At 38.9% G+C, this 22593-nt stretch overlaps 2 protein-coding genes and 2 long non-coding RNA genes across 4 annotated transcripts; 1 reads left to right on the top strand and 3 right to left on the bottom strand.

The window, feature by feature from the left end:
- The first annotated feature begins 1884 nt into the window (after positions 1 to 1884).
- On the top strand, positions 1885 to 3507 carry LOC135130918 (sialin-like). Its single transcript, XM_064058380.1, has 3 exons — positions 1885 to 2029; positions 2075 to 2935; positions 2983 to 3507. Exons 1-3 carry the CDS (start codon positions 1963 to 1965, stop codon positions 3492 to 3494), a joined length of 1440 nt encoding a protein of 479 aa, XP_063914450.1. The 5' UTR covers positions 1885 to 1962; the 3' UTR covers positions 3495 to 3507.
- A 3415-nt stretch (positions 3508 to 6922) lies between these two features.
- Positions 6923 to 14937, bottom strand: LOC135131053 (uncharacterized). The gene is made up of 3 exons (XM_064058577.1): positions 14635 to 14937; positions 7180 to 12482; positions 6923 to 7128 (listed from the first exon to the last, which is right to left on the bottom strand). The coding sequence occupies exon 2, from the start codon at positions 12477 to 12479 to the stop codon at positions 7191 to 7193; it is 5289 nt and encodes a 1762-aa protein (XP_063914647.1). The 5' UTR covers positions 12480 to 12482; positions 14635 to 14937; the 3' UTR covers positions 6923 to 7128; positions 7180 to 7190.
- Positions 14938 to 18904: 3967 nt separating this feature from the next.
- Positions 18905 to 19485, bottom strand: LOC135131112 (uncharacterized). Its single transcript, XR_010280869.1, has 2 exons — positions 19208 to 19485; positions 18905 to 19159 (listed from the first exon to the last, which is right to left on the bottom strand). It is a non-coding gene; the product is annotated as an uncharacterized LOC135131112 (long non-coding RNA).
- Positions 19486 to 21535: 2050 nt separating this feature from the next.
- On the bottom strand, positions 21536 to 22115 carry LOC135131116 (uncharacterized). Its single transcript, XR_010280872.1, has 2 exons — positions 21849 to 22115; positions 21536 to 21793 (listed from the first exon to the last, which is right to left on the bottom strand). It is a non-coding gene; the product is annotated as an uncharacterized LOC135131116 (long non-coding RNA).
- Positions 22116 to 22593: the final 478 nt, after the last annotated feature.

Below are 22593 nucleotides of genomic sequence, written 5' to 3'. Positions count from 1 at the left end.
GAGAAATGGGGAAATCCAAATATCAAAGAATCAAAAAAGAAAAATTCGAAAATCTAAAACTTAAAAATCGAAAAACTGAGAAATCGACAAATCGAAACTCCAGAATTTAAAAAAATTGAAAACTTAAAAATTCGGAATATTGAAAAGTTAAAATATACAAGAACTAAAAACTCGAGAAAGTGAAAAATCTAGAATTTTAAAATTTGAAAAATTGAATTATCGAAATACGAAATAGTCGTAGTTCGATAATAATCTAGAATTTCAAAAATTGAAAATCTAAACTTTACAAAATACGAAAAACTGAAAATCCAATAAATAAAAAATCGAAAAATCCAGAGGTCGAGAAGTCCAAACCTCGGAGATTCAAAATATTGGAAAATCGCTAATCTGAAACATATCCAAAAATTGAGAAATTGGAAAACTGAAGAATCGAAAAACCAAAAAAGCAAAGTCAAAAAATCGAAGAATTGAAGAACTGAAAAATCGAAACATCGAGAAGTCGAGAAACGGGAAAATCAAAAATTAATTAGTTGAGAAATCGGAAAACTGATTATTTAGCAACGTCAAAGTTTGAAAAATTGAAAAATCGAAATACTGAAGAACTGAAAAATCAAAAAATCAGGAAATTAAAATATCGCACAATTAAAAAATGGATCAAAATTTTTCCAAACTTCAAAAATCAAACCAAAATCTAAACTTTAAAAATCTAAAAGCTGAAAAATCGACAAACTCCAGAATTAAAAAATCGAAAAATTGAAAAACCGGAGAACTGAAAAATCGAAACATCAAAAAATTGGAAAATCGAAAAATTCAAAAACTGAGACATCGGGAAATCGAAAAATCATAGAATCGATATGTCGAGGAGTGGAAAACCGAGAAGAAAAGTTAAACATTGAAAAATTGATAAATCCAGAAATTGAACAATCAAAACATCGAAATATCTGGATTCGATAAATCCCTAAATCAAAAAGAGGGCGGGTGGGCGGGGCTAGTACCTACTAAGACAAAACTGATTTTGCCAAATGAGATACCTTTTAAGAAAAGGGAGGCGGTGGGCGGGGCTAGTAGTTTCCAAGATAAGACTGATTTTGGGAAATGAGATACCTTCTAAGAGAACAGAGGGTGGGTGGGTGGGGCTAGTACCTGCTAAGATAAAACTGATTTTGGCAAATGATATACCCTTTAAGAAAAGAGAGGGTGGGTGGGCGGGGCTAGTACCTGCTAAGATAAGAGTGATTTTGGCAAATAACATACCTTCTAAGAAAAGAGAGGGTGGGTGGGCGGGGCTAGTACCTGCTAAGATAAAACTGAATTTGCCAAATGAGATACCCTCTAAGAAAAGAACAAACAAAACAGTCTTATCTAAGCAAGTACTGGCTGGCCCTTCCCTCCCTTTTTTCGTAGAGGGTATGTGTTTTTCAAAATCAGTCATATCTTACGAAATACTAGCCCCACCCACCCGCCCTCTCGTTTTTTAGAAGATATTTCATCTGCCAAAATCAGTTCTACGTTAGCAGGTACTAGTACCGCCCACCCACCCTCTCTTTTTTTAGAGGGTAATTCATTTGCCAAGGTCAGTCTTATCTTAGCAAGTACCGCTGCAACAACAAATATTAGACAATGTGTTAATAAACAAATCAAAAAATGAAGATCAAAACATAATCTGATAAACGCTACAAACAAACGTGACTATTGGTATTGACGCTTTAACAATAGAGTACGATTAACAAGTGTGGTCATAATATAAACGCCTGTCTCCGCACAAAATAAATTCTTAAATAAAATGGAAATTAAGGGCACGCTGTTGCTCCAATATGTGTAAACTAACTAGTTACCCCTTTTTGTAAGAGTACATCATCCGACAAATTAAAATGTCACTAACTGATTGAAACTTTTAGACCACCTAGTGATTAAAGTCGGGTTTAAATATTTGTTTTCACAATCCTCTTCGTTCGTCTTGGAATGACAATCCAGTCTCATTTCTCTCTGATACGTGAAAAGATTCATTGCTTGGAGATAATGTCCTCAGGTACGTGTCTAGAAGACTTTACATCCATTTAAACTACGATTGTAGAAATTTTAACATGTCAACGAGTCCTCTCATTCACCGTTTTCCTGGGCTTCATGATCCATCACATGCTCCGAGTCAACATTTCAATCGCAATAGTTGAAATGGTCTTCAGGAATAATTCCAACGTCACTCAAGAAGACCACGGTCCTCGCTACGACTGGGACGAGGAGGAAAAGAACGACATTTTAGGCTACTTCTTCTGGGGTTACGTTATAACCCAAATTCCAGGAGGAAGACTTTCCGAGAAACTAGGAGCGAAGATAGTCGTAGGAACTGGTCTTCTGAGTGCCAGTATTTTGACGTTGCTCACACCCGTAGCAGCCCATATGGGCTACCTTTGGCTCGTCGTGGCTAGATTTTGTCTGGGTGTGTCCTTAGGGATACACTGGCCTTCGACGCCCCCCATTGCCACGAAATGGATAGCACCAGCTGACACTGCAACCTTCATGTCCCATATGACCGCTAGTTCTCTGGGAGTCGCCGTGACGTTGCCGGTTTGTGGCTACTTGATAGCTTACTGGGGCTGGGCTAGCGTTTTCTACGTCACGGGAAGCGTAGCTCTGACTTGGTCCCTGTGTTGGTTCTACTTGATCTACGACTCACCTGAAGAACATCCAAGGATAAGCACCACCGAGAAGGAAAAACTTCGACTGGAGATAAAACCTGTCAACACGTCACTGAAGAAACCACCAATTCCTTGGATGAAAATGTTGACTTCAGGTCCTGTGTGGTCGGTGGTAATGGGCAACACTTGTGCTGGGTGCACGTTCTTCGTGGCTTTCAACCAACTACCGACCTACATGAGTCACGTGCTCCATTTCAACATCAAAGCGAACGGATTGTTTTCCAGTTTGCCGTATTTAGGTAAAAAGTGCAGTTTGTGTTAGACCCAACTAATTGTCAATTTCTAGTTAGGTACTTCGTGTCGCTAGTCTCGTGCATAACCGCCGACAAGCTCAAAAAAAACGATAAATTTTCGACCACGACCATCCGCAAATTTTTCAACGTTTCGTTCTTCGTGGGGGCTGGATGTCTCTTCACGGCGCAAGCGTTTTGGGGCTACAGCGGGATAGTCTCTGTTGTTGTTTTCACAGTATCTTTGGGTTTAATGGGTTTCGTTACGGCGGGAGTTTACACAAACCCTGTTGACATATCGCGTGCTTTCTCCGGGACGATTCTCGGTGTGAGTCAAGTTCCTGGAGCCTTGATAGGGTATGTTACCACAGAAGTTGTGGCTTTTTTTACCAAGGAGAAGCAAGGGTTCGAGCAGTGGGCCTCCGTTTTCTGGATGTTGGTAGGAGTGAATGCTTTCGCGGCGGTTTTTTCTTTCATTTTTACTTCTGGGGAGGAACAGAGCTGGAGTGTGAGCGCTGACGTAAAGGAGATGGAGAAACTGGAAAGTCAAGACACTGTAGAGAAATAAACGATTACAATTATTTAGAGTTTTTTCTTGTCAAAATTAAGTATCAACTGGTTTGGGACAGTTTTCATCCCATTTGAAACGTCCTGTAAAAACGAGAGAAATTGACATATTTTGACCCTCTTATATTAAAATTTGATTTTCAGTTTTGTTTTAAATTTTACCGTTTTGTAGAACTCTCCGAGTTTCGATTCTTTCGTCATTTTCTCAAAATGGAAAATATTGGTGGAATTAAAAAAAAAATAGCACAACTCAATCAAAATTATTCGAAAGCTGTCGGTGTTTTATTTTTGATACTCTATGTAAACTGTTGAATTATACAAATTGGTCTAAAGTTATTTAGACAGCACTTTCCTCGCTCTTGAAGTCCGGTATAACATTTACAGTTTTGTCTGATAATTGTAAGATTCGATTTAGAGATTTTTTTGGTTTCTTTATTTCCTTTATTTTTTTGTTGTTTCTTTCGATTTATTATTTTTTATTTATTCAATTTTCTAATTTTCAGGCTTCGATAAAATTCCATGATTTTCCACGTTTAAAATTTTTCAATTTGCAGTTTTTGGATTTCCAATACATATTTCTTTTTTTTTATTTTTCACTTCTTCGAATTTTCGTTTTTTCAAATTTTCATGTTTGATTTTCACTTTCGGCATTTTCAAGTTTTCATTATATACTTTTTCGTTTTTTTTTTTTGATTTTTCAGTTTATCGAGTTGCAATTTTTTAATTTTGCATTTACAGTTTCTCATTTTTCGATTTTTCACATTCTCAGTTTTTAATTTTTGTCATTTTCAATTTTTCGTTTCCTCGATTTTTCGAGTTCTCGATTTTTATTTTTCAATGTGGCGAATTTTAAGTTTTTATTTTCTCGATTTATATCACAATTGTCTGTTTTTTCATTTCCTTTATTTTCTGTGTTTTTTTTTTTCGATTTTACAATTTTTAATTCGTTCAATTTTTCAAATTTTCAAGCCTTGAATTTTCAGTTCGTCCATTTTTCAATTTTTAAATTTTTCACTTTGCAGTTTTTGGATTTCCAGTCTTTTATTTCTATTTCATAATACATATTTCTTTTTTTTTGATTTTTCACTTTTTCGATTCTTACGATTTTTCAAGTTTTCAGTTTCTCAATTTTTAATTTTTTCCTTTTCCAATTTTTTGTTTCCGATTTTTATTTTTCATTTTGTCGATTTTATATCACAACTTTTTGTTTTTTCATTTCCTTAATTTTTGTTTCTTTCGATTTTTCGTTTATTCAATTTTTCAAATTTTCAGGCCAATCGATTCCAATTCGTCGATTTTCCAATTTTTTAATTTTTCAGTTTGCAGTTTTTTCCTTTCTTTCCTTTTTTCCTTTTTGGATTTCTCAGTTTTTTTAAACTTTTCGATGTTTTAATTTTTCTTTTTTGAATTTTTTGATTTTTTTTTTATTTCTTGATTTATAGAATTCAGATGTTTGGATGTTTTGATTGTTCAATTTCTCAATTTATCAATTTCTCAATTTTTTTCTATTTCTCCATGTTTCGATTTTTGGATTTCGCGGTGTTTCGATTTTCCAATTTTTCGATGTTTCGAGTTTTCAATTATCCGATTTTTCAATTTTTTTAAATTCTAGAGTTTCGATTTGTTGATTTTTCAGTTTTTCGATTTTTAAGTTTTAGATTTTCGAATTTTTCTTTTTTTGATTCTTTGATGTTTGGATTTCTCCATTTTTCAATTTTGCAATATTTCAATTGTTCAATGTTTTAAATTTTAGATTTTTTGATTTTCCAATTTTTCGAATTTTGACGTTGCTAGATTTTCAGTTTTCCGAATTTTCAATTAATATATTTTTTGTATTTTCCCGTTTCTCGAATTTGCAGTTTCGATTTTTCAGTTCTTCAACTCTTCGATTTTTGAATTTTTCGGTTGGCTAAATTTTTAATTTCTCAATTTTGGATATTTGTTTCAGTTTTGGGATTTTTCAATATTTCTATTTTTCGACTTTTCGATTTTTTATTTTTTGGATTTTCAGTTTTTCGTTTTTTAAACTTTAGATTTTTCAATTTTCGACTGTTTTATATATATTTCGATTTCTGAATTTTTCGAGTTTTCAGTTCTTGTATCTTTTTTCCGAATTTTTTATTTTTCGATTTTTCAATTTTTTGAGAACTCGATTTATCGAGATTCGGACGTTTTGATGTTTTGACTGTCTCAGTTTTTGAATTTTTCCATGTTTCAATTTATCGGTTTTTCGTTTTTATACCTACGGCTTTTCGAATTTTGAATTATTCGATTTTTCAATCTTCCAATTTTTTAAATTTTCAAGTTTTGATTTTGATTTGCCCATTTTCGACTTGCCAAGGTTTCGATTTTTCAGTTTCTCAGTTCCTCAATTTTTCGATTTTTCAGGCCCCAGATTTTTCAGTTTTTCGATTCTTTAGGTTTGCAATTTTTCGGCCTTTCGATATCCCAGTTTTTGGATATTTCGTTCACTTTTGTGAGTTTTCTCACTTTTTCAATGCTGGGATTTTTTAATATTTCGACTTTTGGATTTTTCACGTTCTGGATTTTTCGATTTCTCGACTTTTTACTTTTTGGATTTTCAATTTTTCGTTTTTTGAACTTTCGGTTTTCACAATCTTTCAAATTTTCGATATTTTAAGTTTTCAATTTTTAAAATTTTAGGTTTTTCGATTTCTCCAGTTTTCAGTTCTTCTATGTTTGAATTTTTCAATTTTCGAAATTTAGAGTTAATTGTAAGTTACTTTTTTAAAAACAGAGTAAGATGCGGTAATAAAAATAAAAAATTTTCTATTCGTTGTGATTGACTAAAAAAACTCAAAAAAAAGTTGCATTTGTGATTCACTAGCAATATCAGGCGTTAAGATATTTGAAAAGTGACTAGAGAACACTAGAGGGTTCGGACTACGTGAAGAGTTATTTATGCTCAACTGTTGTGTGGCAATTCTGAGTGATACAGTAGACGCAAACATTTAGTGCGTTTATGGCTTTGACGTTTAAAGTACTTTCAGTCGCCCTTCATAAAACTTACTTAGTACTACCCTGTGCTTTTACCAGAGAAGGTCTTTTTCAGGTAGGTTATCACTTATCAGTAATGGGGTTTAAAACATCCGGCTGTGACGGTCTATTGAATTATATTGAAAGTTAAATTGGTGTGAAGCCATAAACGCACTAAAAGTTTGCGTCTAGTATACCACTACCGTACTAGCACTGCTGTCAACAATTCATATCTGTCAATTAAAAAAGCAAGGTAAATAAGGTCCAATAAAATCAAAGGCAAAGTTGGAAAGTGAACACATTTTATTTTAATACGGGGAAAAGCTGCGAAATGAATCTTCAAACGATTCATTTGCCCAGCTGCAAAAAAACCCTTTATTTTTTCCAAAAAAACAGAACGTTATAAACATACATTGCACATATAACATGAATTTACATTTCAAATCACTAACAAATGTTTTGCGGTTGAAAGGATCAAAACCTGCATGTGGAGACCGAACGTCTCTGCAGTGAACGTTAAAAATTTAAAATTGAGCGCGAATTGATATTTTCGTCGGTCCGGTGGTGATCAATCAGGTTGAAATTCTTGTGTCGCCTCGTCCAGGGGAGAGTCCTCTTCCAAACCAAGAACGACGAAGCTGAAAAGTGAACATATTCTATCGAATTTTGGTAGTATGGTATGAATTTACTTTTTACACAGCTAAATGTTCCTCATGGGGTGAGTGTTCAGGATGTGTTGATAAGCCTTTTCGAATGTTTCAAGTTGGCTTTTCGTGGGGTCATCGTGATAAATCAGCCTCAGTCTTCTATATTGTCTTGTCACGTCGACCAGTGGGGCGTTCTCCACTAAACCAAAGATAGCGTAGTACTGGTGCACGTGAACGACGACTTGCAATGCCGTTTCGGCTCCGCCGATTAAGACCTCATCAGCAATCTTCTTGTCCTTAATCGCCTTCTTCGTTTCTTTCGCCATGGAACCGACCATGGCGATATTGGATTTTAAGATATTACACCATAAAGAGAAAATTTTCTCTTGGAGCGTTATGCAGATCTTCTCGACGACATCTTCAACGTCGTTGTCGCAGCCGGCCGGTTTCAGATGTTTCTCTAGGTAGTTCGCGAAGCCTTTGACGTATCTGATGAGTTCCGCGTTCTTTTCCGTTAATTCTCGCGCCTCTTTCAAAAATTCCACGACTTTTTTCTGCTTCTTCTCTCGGAGTTTATTTGCAACGTTGACAATAGGATGGTGTTTTGTAAGATCTTGTGCCGCGAATCGATCGACCGTCTCTTGGATTTGGGTGAAGTCGCTGGTCCGCAACTTCTCCATCAGCTTCTTGTTCGACCTAATCGATTCTTCGATCATGGCGTTTATCTTATCGATTAGGTCTCCGGTCACCTTTCTCGCGATGGTTGGTATTATCACGTCGTTGTAGATGGTCTCCTTCAGTTTTCGTGCCGTTTCTTTGCCGATCTTCACCAGTCCCTCTTTGAACAGCTCGGATAACTTCTTCGCTTTCGCGCGACATTCCATCTTCCGCAGCTTCTCGAGTTTCTTCATTCCGCCCAGATTTTTCAGTTCCTTCGTTAGGTTAGAGTTGAGGAGCCGCTTCAGCTCGGCGAGTTGTTTGCGGTTCGGCAATCTGTTGAATTTCACGACGGTCAAACGTTGCGATACTCGCGAGTGAAGCTGACGCACGGACTTGACGCTCTCCTTCGCCAACGATTTGAGAGCGAAGCTTTTTAATGCGTTGCGCGAAAATTTCCGGGCCAACTGTATCACCAGTTTAATCACTTTCACAACTTGAACTATGGCGCCAATACCGAATGTTAACATGCTCGCGCCCATGGAGATGAATTTTGCTTTGACGTAATCGCCCAGAGTCTCGTCGGATTTTTGTCCAAACAGTACCGCCATTGCAAGATCGACGACAGCGTCAGATAGTAGCGTCGCTGCCAGAGTGCTCATCATCGGAAAGATGGGGAAGAAGGCCAAACCTACTCCTAGCGCTACGACACCTCCGCCTATGAGCACGAGGCACTTGGTTCGTAGCTCGTCGGGAATGGTGTTCGCGGTTTTGACCGAGTAGATAATATTCATTCCGACGCTCTCGAAGTCGACGATGTCAACATCGGAAAGCAGTTCTCTATCTTCCGACTTCTCCATCATTACGAGCAAGTTTTTGAGGTTCGCGGGTGTTCGCGATTCCAATGCAACTTTCAAGTGGTTCTGGTTGAGTTGCTTGAGCACTTCGTCGATGTTTCCGCAATGTATTTTCAAACAATACAGTCTTGCCTTCAAGTGTTTCAGTAACCCGGCGTCCTCTTCGTCTGCATTAATTATGTCGATAAACTTCGGGTCGTCCAATAACTTCTCGATGTGATCGATTTCCTTCGTCAAGTCGCTCCGAGCCGTCTTAATGGACGATTTTGCGCCAGATAGGTTCGGATCTTTCTCTGCTAAACTCAGCTTGAGAAAGTCCTCTACCACTTGCAAGATCTGGTAGTAAAATGCGTTCGCCTGTTCGATGTACACTTCGAACATCTTCATGTGTGCGCCGGGAACGTTCTTCTCATCGCTGATTTCCATTGCCGTCTCTAAGTAAGTCTTCGCTTTGGCCGTGTTGCCATTTTCCAGAAAGAAATCCGCCAAAGCGATGGCATAGTACGGATTGTGGCGTATCTTTCCTTCGATGTTGCTTCTCGCCTCCTTCTTGAATTCCTCGAACACGATCGATGCTTCTGTGTCGATGTTATGCGATCTAAATTGCTTCTTTTCCAACCAGTTCGCCCAGAACTCTTTCAGATCTTTCAATACATAATCGTACTCTTCCGTGGATTTGTTTCTTTTCAGCTCCCTGTGAAGATCCGCAAAGAGCCGATACAGTTCGTCCTTAAAGGTCAATTCTTTCACCAGGCCGTGGCGGATTTGGTATAGTCTCTCTCGTTCTAGCTGATCTCTCTTATCCTTGATCGCGACAAAATTGATATTTTCATCGCCCTTCATTCCGATCTGCTCGGTTTCGCTCTTACGCAGGATCAGTTGAGCGGTACCGTTGTTTCCCTGCCTCGACGTCCGACCGAATGCTTGACCTTCCACGCGAAGATTAACGGGAAGAAAGCCGACCATCACGTGGAGACCACCATTGCCTTCGACTACCTTCGTAGTTTTAAAGTTCGTTCCGCGGCCAGCTATGTTGGTGGCCAGAATAACATCTCCCACGTTTGCCCTTTCTTTGGTTTGGTCGGCGTGCTCCTCGCTGGAATACAGACGTATTCTGACGCCTTCAGGTTGCAGGATGCGTAGATTATGTTCTACTTCGAACAGATCATCCTGAGTCTCGAAGATGGCTAAAACGGCTCTAGCGTCGTCGGTTTTCGCTAATATCTCGATCGCGACTTGGCTAGCCCAGATTTCGTCGTCGACGACGATTCCGGCCAGCTCTTCGAAGTTCTTCCTTCTGAAAGTCGGTATCTTGGCGTAATCCACGTCGTATATGGAAGAGAGTAGTTCTTGCTCGGCTCTGGAACCGAGAGTTCCTGTCATGCCATAGATGTTTTCTGATTTGTAGAGTTTTATGTACCCAATATTGGACACAAAGCTACTTGTTAACGTTTCGAAAGTCAGTTGGAGATTGTGCTTTATCTGGACGAATTGGTGGAGACCCTTCGACCAAATGGTATTTCGCATGGTCACTCCTGTGTTCAGGTAATCAACCGGCGCGATTTTCTTCTCTCCGCTTTTATCTGTTATTAAGCGGTATTGTTTGTGCTCTTTGCAACTGTATTTCGCGTGTATGGCGTTCTTCATCCACGTTTCTAACTGGGATGATACGTAAGTTTTGAGATGTTCTGGTACGAAACTCATATCTATGGGACCGGATGCCCTAATCTTCCCTTTAAGAATTTCCCTTTCTTTCGCTAGTCTACGCTTCTCGTATTCGGCGTAACGCACTTCGGCCTCTTTCAAATCGTCGTAGCTGTCGATGATCTTCTGGATCTCTCGCTGCGTTTCCTCAACGTATTCGTTTTCGGCGTCGTGCAACTTTTTCCATATTTCTAAGTATACATAACGAAGGCATTCCATTCCCGGGTAGGGGTTTGCCAATTTCGCAACGTGGCCACCATTGTCTATTAGCATCGAATCGACTTCGTCCAAAATGACTATATCGAATTTACGTTTATGCCGGACGTCGTCTCCGTCCAAAGACTCTTTCAGATAGTCGAATTGGAAGTTTCCGATGGTACCGTACAGGACGTCGGCCTCATAGCAGGCTCCGGTGTATTTGGACTCGTCGTCGGTGGGTCTGTTATTTGTGGCGACCGTAAGACCGAACACGGACAAAAGTGTCCTGGTTTCGTCCACGCCTTCCTGTGCGAGGATGGGACTACTGGTCAACACGTCTACCGTGTGGCCCTGAAGACACTTCACGATGGCCAACAGTGCTACAATGTTCGTTTTGCCTTCGCCGGTTTTAATCTGACTTAAGCGCCCTTGGACACGATTGCCGTGCAAAAAAATTATCACACTAAGTATTTGCGGGATCCTCAAGCGGTAGCCTCCCGTTACTAAGTTGAAGGCACGGTCCATAATCGCGATCGCTTCGCAGACGCTTTCCTCCGAAGTATCTAGTCGACCTTTGGTTTTCACCGCCCACGCGTGTATATCGGTAATGGTACTGTCCTTCCATACGGCTTCGTACGCTTCCTCGACGGCGAAGTATTTTGCTTTTAGGTGATTCTTCTCATAGTCGTCGTCGTCGTCGTCGTCTTCGTCCGCTTCGGTCGTAGAGTCCACTTTGTCCATCCCGATCACGACTTCCGCCATTATTTGATCTAATGTCGCGCAGTCGATGCATTCTGATCCCGTCCTCATTTCGGGCAAATTTTTGGCTATCTCGTCGATATCATCTGACGCAAGTTTTCTTTCGCTTTCTTCTTGTTCAGCTGGTCCGATCTGCTGCTCATAGAAACTTCGTAGGTCTTCGTAATCGATCTCCAATTTTTCACTGATTGTCTTCAAAACCGCCAGCAGATTTTTGTCAACCTTCATCTGCCCGATAATTTTAAAGATGTTGTTCAGTTTATTAATCTCTTCTGGAAATTCTTTCTCAATTCTTATTCCATGGTCGTCTTGGTCCTTTGATTCGTAGTTATTTTGAAACTCTTCTATATCAGCTTCGGAAAAAAATTGTTTTTGGTTCTTATTTTCCGAAGGACGAAAGTCTTCTATGTCTATTTCAGATCCATTGTCTAATGTTTCTGCGTATTGTTTTACTTGTTTGGCTAGATCCTTAGGAAGTTCCCGAAGAAATCCTTTTAATTCTTCTAAAAATCGTTTGTTTTCTTTTAATACGTCACTCTCTTTTATTACGAATTGGAACTGTTGGTTTTTGAGATCGTCCAACAGCGGAAATAGGATCGTAGAAAAATCAGATAATTTATTTTTCTTATCGTTCCAATGTTTGAGAAGAATTCCAATATTCCGTAAAGTTGAAGGGCCATATGAAGGTTCATCGTCGACTTGTTGCTGTTCAATTTCGTTGTTAATAACTTCGACACTGGGGTACTTTTCTTTAAGTCTATCGAACAATCGTGAAGGAATTTTATCTCCGCATGGATCTTTATAAAATACTGTAGTTTTAACGTTCTCCTCCACGTTCTCCTGGACGACGCAAATCATCACCCACCTCTTGATTGGTTTCCCATAAACTAGAACGTGGAGTTGTTCGGTTTCAATTTGAAAGTCTTCCAATGCGACGTCAAAATTTTCAAAATTTTCGATTAGACGAAACTGCTTCTCGAAATCGTGATTGTACGTCCCCATCTGTTTTTTCGCTTCTTCAAGCATGTCCTCCTTTTCGAATATTTCGCCAGCGAGAAATTTATTGATTGTCTTTTCGTGGATCTCGAAGGTTTGGTCTGGTGTTTGGATCATATCCAGAATTCTTTGTCGTGCGTTTCGTACGGAGTTAATTCCGGCGCGGTCCATTTTCTGTAATGAAGCGAATTATAATTTTTTTATTTTGTAGATTGTCATCAGATACACCACGGTTTACTTGCCGACGTGTCCGAGTTGCGCCCACTACCTGAGTTTTCGAGCTCAAAAAGTCCGAATTGCGCACATTTTTTTGTAGGTGAATGTTCCGAATTGCGCCCGCTGCCTGGAAATATTACCATACCTACCCCGCTTGATCCTCCTTGAAGTAGGTAACATTTTGTTGGAGTTTTTTTTTTTCATAGTTTCTAAGTATGGTATATTTTTTTTTTTCATTAAAGAAAACCAAATTTTTACATAAAGACAAATTTCTTTATACTTCGAAAAGATAAAACTATTAGGATGACAAGAACTAAATGAGTTAAGTATTATATTTCGCGTGGAACGATTTGCAATCATTTCTTATTGTTCTTCAAAATTTTTCACATGATACGAGGAAACAACAGCCCATTAGCATCTGTGTAGATTATATACAGAATTAAGCACGAATTTACAATCAGTCTGAGACAAATTTGATCACAAAACACTGGATTTTCCAATGGAAAATAATTTTTACCTGTATTATAGGGTCTAAGAACGCGGTAAGGGAGCATTTAGGTAGTGGGCGCAATTCGGACTCCCCCTTACTTGCAAGCCGACAAAATATAATTATGTACGTCTAATGCGTACATAAGGCAAGACACTTCATTTCAACTGATGGCCAGAGTTGGTTATAAAATTGATAACTTGAGAACTGGATGCCTACAGTGACGCAATTTCTTAATTCTGTGTCGTAGATGAAAACCGAAAAATTAAGACTTGGGGCCGAATTCTGTATCTTAACCTTTAAATAAGGGATCCGTTTGTTAAAAGCTTTATCGTAAAGGAAATGTGAAAGTGAATCCTTTAATATCTTATTCTCTATTGCATCCATTGAGGAGAAACTTAGTTCGACTTTATGTAAAGGAACGCTTGCGTTTACCATTGTGAGAGATGGAATCTATTCTACATAAACTCAAATTTTCACAATGTCGATATGACAGCCCGTGGATATATTTAGTTGATGTGACGGGCTCGGGAGATTTTTAAACTTAACTTTTGTTAATATATTAGATATGAAATTCTTGTCGTGGTCTTTGTGCCTCACATACAGTAAAAATATTCTTTATTTGCTCATAGGTTGGTTCGTGATGATGGTAACACATCAAAAACTTAAAAAAACTTAAACATTTTTTGAAATTGTTAAGTTTGTTGATTATGAATTAGAACAGCGGACAGTCGTTTTATAAGTTTTATTAACAAATAACAAGGGTGTTCTTGAATATGAATAGAATATGACCCGTAGGTCCAGAATAAGAGTAGAATTATGACCGTTAGGTCCACAGTGAATATAGAGTCTGACTGAGTTCTGAATGATGAGTGGATGAATAATGTTACCCTGTGTTCCAAGGTGGTGGTGGCCCTGGCTCCCACCCTTACAGGTGGAGAGGAGTGAAACAGGTTCCCGCCAGAGACACTAACAGAAATCATGCACATTTTTACCTTATGTACCAACACAAACACACACTGAAGTGGCAACTAGTCAGGGGAGTCTGGTCTTTAATGGATCTTTTGGTCTTTTATAAGTAAAGACCCCTCCAAAGGAGTTGTTTTTGCAAAGTTGTTTATTAATTACCAAATTTGGCTTAATTAACCTTAATATGACGGTTTTTAGTGCTTTTTGCTAATACCAACAAATTTAAATCATGAAACTATAAAACTGGACAAAGACATCATTGTTCTGACTCATATATACCTTCTTTGTAATTCCTCTGGGTTAAATAATCACAGATTCTCCATTTCTTCCCTTTTATTTAGAAACGGTAACTACCTATATAAAACTAATGAAACTGACAGATAATTTGCGTAAAGTGACACATATGACCATAAGGGAAACTATAACGGATTTCACCTTTATACAACGCAGTCCTTTACGTTTTAGAGAATAAGAATATCCTTATGTAAAGGACAATCCCTTCACCAAAGTGTCTTTATACTTTACAGAATTCGGCCCTTAATTACGTCTGGAAAGTCATTTGTCAATTATACGTATATTATCTCACCTCTACTCATTGCTTTATTTCTATTACATATTTCTATTTTAAGTATCACCGGCCATAGTATTACTTACATTTTAAGATGAAAAATCAGCTACCGATTGTACTTTGTCAGACGTCGAACTACGCTGGGGGTTTCCTCTTTTGCCCTCCGAAGACAGTTTCCGATTGCAATTTAATCGAAAAAGGGATTAATGTGATGTCGTACTAATATATAAATGGAACAGAACTACTGTTCAAGCGTCGAGGTGACTACAGCGGTGCAGCGTAGCCGAAGTTTGCCTCTTTCCTCTACTGCGAAACCGGTGTTAATGTGCAGGAAATCCTTTAATTTTCAAATGCAATAAAAAAATCTGGAAAAAGATACCACTAATTTTTCAGCACTTTCACTTGCGTCGCTCAAATTTGGATGCGGTCAACAACGACTAAAATGTCTACTGTCAATTTTAATTTTAAATATGCACAGCATTCTTCTTAATTAAGAAATTACAATTGTAACGCGAGCTCGCTAGATGGCGCTACGGACGTGGATGCAACCCCAAGCAACCCTCGCGGACGAGCAACTCCCTCTCTCTCCCCGTTCGGTCGCGGCTAGATACAGTCGAATTAGTTTATAGTTAGAATAGTTTGCTTGTGTTACATTACTTTTGTAAATATTATGGTGGCATTATTATACTTGTTTTCCCGAAAACTGCGTATTATTCAGGTAGAGTGGCGACGGAATTAAGTGGTCGTTACAGTGGCGCTCCAACTCGGGCTCGAAGTGTTAACGAGCGTTGTACACTTGAGCGTTAAAAGGTCTAACATACGCTGCAAAATCTACATGCATCAGGGTTGATCGCGTAGTAATCGAAAAACCACGTTTCCAGGAGAACACGTGGGCAGTGATAACCGCATTATCACCATGGCAGTCGACGAAAAGGGTTGCAATTTACAGCTAGGGGAAGGGTAAGACGTCGTGTAATCAAGAACGAACGACGTGAGTTTCGTCGTTTTCTGCAAATTTGAAAACGTCGTGGTTGCCGCCACTTTGGAATTTGGCGCCATCGGTGAGTGAATCGTCGCGTCCGGAACTAGTACCAACTATCCTTGGTGACATTTGCGTTGGCCAACCTGGAACTTGACAAGTGACAGGTGACATTTGATTGAACATGACCTCCATGAGGAGCATTCCGCCGACAACAAAAGAAAGTAATAGCAACGTCGCGAGTACTACCCAACAGGAGAAAAGAAAGAAGAGGAACGACCCCCAACAAAAAGGTTTCCTGCACATATTCTCTAAGGTCACGTACTCATACATCACCCAGCACAATGGCAGACAACGTAGTTCTGACCGCAGAACAATTTGATCTGCTGCTAGCTAACATGAGGACGGTGCTGACAACGCCTGCACCAACTCCCGTACCCACTCCCGCGGCTTCAGGAACATTCGCGGAATGCAAGTCTAGGTTCTCCGGAGCGAAAGGAGAGTGTCTTGAAGCATTCATTAACGCCATAGAGATGTATAAGGGTTGTCTGAATGTTTCAGACGAGAATGCTCTTAGAGGTTTACCCATGCTTTTAGATGGCGCTGCTGCGACGTGGTGGCAAGGACACATTTGAGGCTTGGGAAGATGCTGTAAAAGCACTACGGCACAGCTTTGGTGAAAATAAGCCCCCATACAAAATCTTCAGAGAGCTGTTCTCACGAGAGCAGTCACTTTCGGAGCCAACAGACATATTTGTAAGCCACGCTCGTGCGCTACTAGCAAAGCTACCACCAACCCCCAAACTGGACGAGCAACGCAAGGTCGACATGGTGTATGGGCTTTTAAACAATAACATCTGAAAAGGTGTTCATCAAGATGTTATTGCGACGTTTGAAGATCTTATATTAAAAGCAAGAGCTGTCGAAGATTTTATGGATATAAAAGACTGATAGTAAAGATTCTCATAATAGAGTGTGATGTAGTTTCTGCAATTATCATGGACACAACCAAGGAGAGTGTAAGAAGGCTGTGAAACAGAAGAGTCAGGAGACAAGTCAGGCCCCAAAGATGATCACACAAACATCAAATACACTTATTTGCTATGGTTGCCGTAAGCCTGGACACATCAGGTCCCAGTGTCCTAACCAGCAGCAGAAACAAAAGCCAGCCGACACCATGGAAGTTTTGTCTGCTGACTTAAGTGGTGAAGCGTACAGGGCTTTCCTACCAGTTTGCATTGCAGGAAAAGAAGGTCTGGCCTTTGTAGACATGGGAGCTAGACACAGCATGGCCGGCAACAACTTATTTTGGCATCTAAAGGCGATAGGAGCCCCATATCACTCGGTCCAACAAATGATGACGATGGCGGATGGGAACCCAGTCCCAGTCAGAACGGAGGTGTTCGATGTGGAAGTGACCCTTGCAAAACGCACCTTCCCAATAACCTTGACGGGAGTACGGATCACATAAACAGCAAAACTCTACTGGGAATCAATTTCATAAAGCAGGCAGGTATTATATTGGACCTCCCAGAGATGAGGGATGCACCATCATGGTGCCTATTAGTCGATGAATCGACGGTGATTACAGGTTGCCAGTAAATGCTATAGACCTGAAACCGCTACGACAAGCACATCCATCCCTACTTGACACGTCGCGTAGGGATTCCAGTGGATACGCACTAGGTGCGTGTCTACTGCAGGGGGAGAGCCCCGAAAACAACAAGAAGCAAGATTCGACCGGAAAAACTCCCGCTTTTCTGTGCTTCGGTCGGGAAATGAGGCACCTTTTGATGTGCACACTGACATTCGTGCGGTTGTGAGCAACGAAAATTTCGTCGCGGAAATAACGCCGTACCTAAAGGTGATCGCGGAGACATTAAAGGATTCGCGCGAAAGGTCCGAACAGCAACAAGATCGAGCGAAGAAGTACGCGGACCAACGACGCAGATCTACGCCCACCTTCAACATCGGTGACGAGGTTCTCGTGGATGTGCACGCTCTCAATAGTCAAGAGCGCAATTTTTCAAGCAAATTCGTCCCTCGACGGGACGGTCCATACATCGTCATCGAGACGAAGTCTCCAGTGACTTACATGGGCAAATACCATGTGTCTGCTTTGAGGGCATTCGCCCATGACGACGGCGATGGCAACGTGCAACCAGTGGTGCCTCTTCGACGACGTTGTCGTCCCAAGAAAGCGCCCGCCCCAGAGGTCGTACCAGATGCGGAAGAAGACGCGGTTGAACCAGATGTGACACAAGTCCAGCCTTCTGGTCAACGCCCTCGAAAACGGCCAACATGCACTTGCTGTGCATACAGCCATATTTACTTTCTAGCACAGCTTTCTAGTTTTCAGATATAAGATTCCACCTGTGGGCAGTCCGTGTAATCTAAAGGGGGAGTGTAACACGAGCTCGCTAGATGGCGGTACGGAAGTAGATGCAACCCCAAGCAACCTCGCGGACGATCAACTCCCTCTCTCCTCAACCAATTTTCCGCGTGCCAGATAAAGTATACGCGAAAAACAAGATTAGAATACCGTTAATTTTAAAATTAAATTTAAAAAACTAACAAAACACGAATAATAGGTACATACTGTATATCTTAAATTGCCACAAATCCGTGAAAACTATCAAATTTCGTCCGGCTGTATAACATGGTTTTCTTGGTATTTGATCAGTTGATCAGGCTTCAGCGTAGAATACTATTTAAATGCAATTGCAGAGTTATTAAGTGCATCTGTCGTAGGAGCATCTAATAAAGATTATAATATTTAATCATTCTGTTCATTGTGGCTTTTTTAAGGGACATAATTCGAGATAGCAATAGCGCTTTACTTAGTGTTGTACCATGGGTGTGAAGACTAATTTAAATTTCATTAATAAACTGATGACTAATTGTATAACAAAAATTTCTGTTAATTTTTTTAAACGTTTGTTGTTCTTTAATAGGCCATTATGTTGTATTACGAATATAAAATGTAAATTCTGAGTGGGAGAAAAAGATACTTCGTACTTGACGGGTTCTCCAACTTTGCTATTTTATATAAGAATAACTAGTAAAATAGATGCAGACGTGTTGCAAAAACGTTTATTAAAGTTTATTTGTTCAACTCACTGTGATTTTTTTATTGCACGAAATCTATTTTTCAGTTCATTCAAAGGTAAGCAATCCATTTCGGGAAAGCAGTTCCCAATAGTGTTACACTATGTGTTTCAAGTCAAACTTCATAGGAAAATCGTCAAATTGAATACAATACTCCAAAAACATCCATGGCTGCAAATGGGAGTTCTCTTTCTAACTCGGAGCTGTTGGAACTGTACCATATTTTGTTTCTCATACTGACGATAATATGTTACGTTAAAACACACGGATTTATTATTGTAAATTTTATTGTAAAATCACAAGAAGAAGCGCAAGGGACAATAAGAAGGACGATGAATAATAATCTAAAGATGTTCGTGGCACACTGGTGCCAGTAGAATTCGGTCCCGTGTAATACAGAAATTGGCCGGTGTTACAAAGATCTGTATCACAGTGAACGCATACAATGTCTGAATAGTTATGGCAAGAGTTCATGAAATAATCACCCATATAGTAGCATCCTTTCTCGACGACTAGACGATTGGCTACAAATTGTATAGATCATAAATTTATGCATTTTAAGGTACACTTACGAGATAGGCGGTTTTTGGTCGCACACACGTATGTTCTGTTGGGATTATTGTAATAAGAAGATCCGCATTTTTCTATTTTAACAGGATCCGTGCATTTTCTGCTGCATCTGTAACATTCTGTCGGTTCCGTTTTTTCAGATGGTGCCAGACACAGCAGAATGATCAAGGCTGAAACAAGAATTGCTTGAAGGCGGGACATTCTTGGACCGAACGGTTTTATTGTAAAATTTGATGACAGTTTTCTTTCGAAATTAAAAAAAAATAAACAAGCAAAACAAAAGTTGACATGTCTACGTCAAATTTTGTTTTACAAATGTTACGCGACAAAGCCGTCTTAGACAAAAATGATTCCATAAGAATATAATTTTATTTCTTGGTTTACTTACTTCCTTTCATCAGGGTATAAAATCTCTAGCCAACCTGGTTTTCGAAAAATTAATTAGGAAGAAATGAAACGCAATGAAACAAACTGATTTTGCTGCGGATTTATTATAAATAAATCGATGCGAGACATCTTTTCTTAATTTTCATTTCGAAATTTGTATGTTGCCGTAATAGCATCCACCTGAAGAATAGTTAATTTAATGATCCTAGTAGCCACCAATTAGCAACGTTATAATGTGGACTCGCAACTCCAAAAATTGTTTGTTTTTAATCAAAACTTTATAGATGTGTTAAGGAATTGATGTTATTAGTATGGTAGATCAAATTTTAGACTCGTTTTATTTACTGTAAATTAAACAATTCCAACAATGTTGAAATGTCACGTTACAAAGAACCTCATGTCTATATACAATGGAACTATCAGCAATAAAACAAAACCATTCCACGCAAATGTGAATCGCTTGGAAGATTTGCTTTCTGATATTTGGCTAAACTATTGATTGATTCATTATGATTTTTGTATAATGCACAACACTGTCATCACAGGTACAAAAAAAATCAAGCGATTTCTGAGGTGACTTCCTCGTAACGCTGCTTTCATAAAATAATGAAGCATCACATCATGATTCATATCAGCAGCTTTCTAAACATGATGAAAAATTTTACGACCAAAAAGGACTGTCTGCAGACAAGCCGAGAGAAGTTTCTTCTAAACATAGGCTTAAAATTATGCAGACTATTTTATTTGACGAATCAGAATTTCTTAGGTACACGATGTTAATTCCGTTTCTCTTTTGAGACCGAATAGCCATCTTTTAAACCATTTCTTATAAACAAATCTCAACCATTGTAACTGATCTCCATATTTTCGTCGTCCTTTCAAATCAAAAATATTTCTTCGTTCATTAACTGACTTTGACCTCAAACTGTGTTCCTGAGTGGACCAGAAAAATGGCTAAAGTTTGTTTGACCACAAATTTTAAATATTCGACCCCTGTTTACTCAACTATTTATTAAGATATTTTATTTTTATAAAGCGCAATGGAATTTTTGATACAATTTCTACTAATGTACCTTTTCAAAATTTAAAACTGATCCATAAATAGCGAAAACCAGATATTCTCATACTCATCACAATTTTAACACGTTGTAGCAACTTCTGCACTCAGACAGAGTTGCGAGAGTTATCTGTGCATCATTTCTGAATTCTGAGGGTCGTTGTAGTTTAGATATTATAGTCTTTGAATTCTGACAGTGGATGTAGGCTGTGTTCTCTAAGAGACGGAATCAGCACCACTCTCTGAGGCGTTTCATGTACAGATTGTTTGATAGTTTATTTCTCTTCTTCTCTCTCTCTTTCTATAGCCCAGCGTTACATGCCGATGTTCAGACTGAGTTCAGACCGGTCTCGGTGACCTCGACACCGACGCCGACACCGAGTTCGAGCTCGTAACTTTAACTCGTAATCCTATTTCGGCACGCATCGTATACGTGTTCTATAATACGAAAAGAAAGGAATTAAAACTCCAAAAATTCTGTTAACTATTTTAAAAACGTTTGTAGTCCTTTAATAGGCCACTATGTTCTATTACGAATTTAAAATGTGAATTCTGATGGGAGGAAAAGATACTTCATACTTGGCCGATTCTCCAACTTAGCTATTTATAAGAATTACTAGTAAAATAGATGCAAAAACGCTTATTGAAGTTTATTTATTCGACTCACTGTGATTTTTACACGAAATGTATTTTTCAGTTTATTCAAAGGTAAGCAATCCATTTTGAGAAAGGAGTTCCCAAAAGTGTTACACTAAATGTGTTTCAAGTTAAACTTCAAAACATGGCTGCAAATGGGATTTCTTTTTCTAGCTCGGAGCTAGAATATTATATTTTCCATATTTTGTTTCTTATAGTGATGATAATACGTTACGTTAAAACACACGGATTTGTTATTGTAAATTTTATTGTAAAATCACAAGAAGAAATGTAATGGACAATAAGAAGGACGATGTATAATAATCTAAAGATGTTCGTGGCACACTGGTGCCAGTAGAATTCGGTCCCGTGTAATACAGAAATTGTCCGGTGTTACAAAGGTCTGTGTCACAGCGAACGCATACCATGTCTGAATCGTTAAAGCACGCGTTCATGAAAAAACTACCCATATAAAAGCATCCTTTTTCGACTACTAGACCCTTGACGGCTATAAATTGTATACGTGGTAAATTTATGCATTTCAAAGTTCATTTTGCACTTACAAGATATGCGGTTTTTAGTCACACACAGGTATGTTCTGTTGGGATTATTATGATAAGAAGATCCGCATTTTTGTGTTTTAATAGGATCCGTGCATTTACCGTCGCAATAGTAACATTCTGTGGGTTCCGTTTTCTCAGATGGTGCTAGACACAGCAGAATGATCAAGGCTGAAACAAAAATTGCTTCAAGGCGGAACATTCTTGGACCGAACGGTTTTATTGTCCAATTTGATGACAGTTTTCTTTCGAAAATTAAAAAAAAACAAACAAGCAAAACAAAAGTTGACATATCTAGGTATGTGAAATTTTATTTTACGAATGATACACGACAAAGCCGTCCTAGACAAAAATGATTCCATAAGAATATAAGCTTATCCCCTGGTTTACTTATTTCCGTTCTTCAGAGCATAAAATAAGCCCTACGTAACACGGTTTTCGACAAACCTTCGACGGTGTATTGCCGAACCTTTGCTACAAAACGTCTAGTAGTCGTCTTTTTTTACGCCGTTCCGGTACGACGCCTATGGGTTTTCTTGAGAGCTTTCTAGTATGTACGGCGATGATGGGTGACTCATCGTCGGTGATGGCGGCCGGATGGCGTTCGCTAAAGAAAACCCTGGAAGTGGAAGTCGCGATGGGTACTCCAGAAAGCCTCAATCGCGGAATATCTAGAAGGGAAGTATGGGTGTCTTCAAGCTGCGCCGAAATTTTTTGTAGATAATCGCTGTAAATTTGTGGTACCGAG

This window comes from Zophobas morio, unplaced genomic scaffold, assembly GCF_036711695.1.
Source record: "Zophobas morio isolate AGI-343-1 ecotype UQ-CSIRO unplaced genomic scaffold, CSIRO_AGI_Zmor_V1 ptg000018l, whole genome shotgun sequence".
In the NCBI taxonomy this organism is placed as follows: Eukaryota; Metazoa; Arthropoda; class Insecta; order Coleoptera; family Tenebrionidae; genus Zophobas; species Zophobas morio.
Note: the sequence above shows the minus strand (reverse complement) of the source record. Positions and strands in the feature narration are given on the sequence as shown.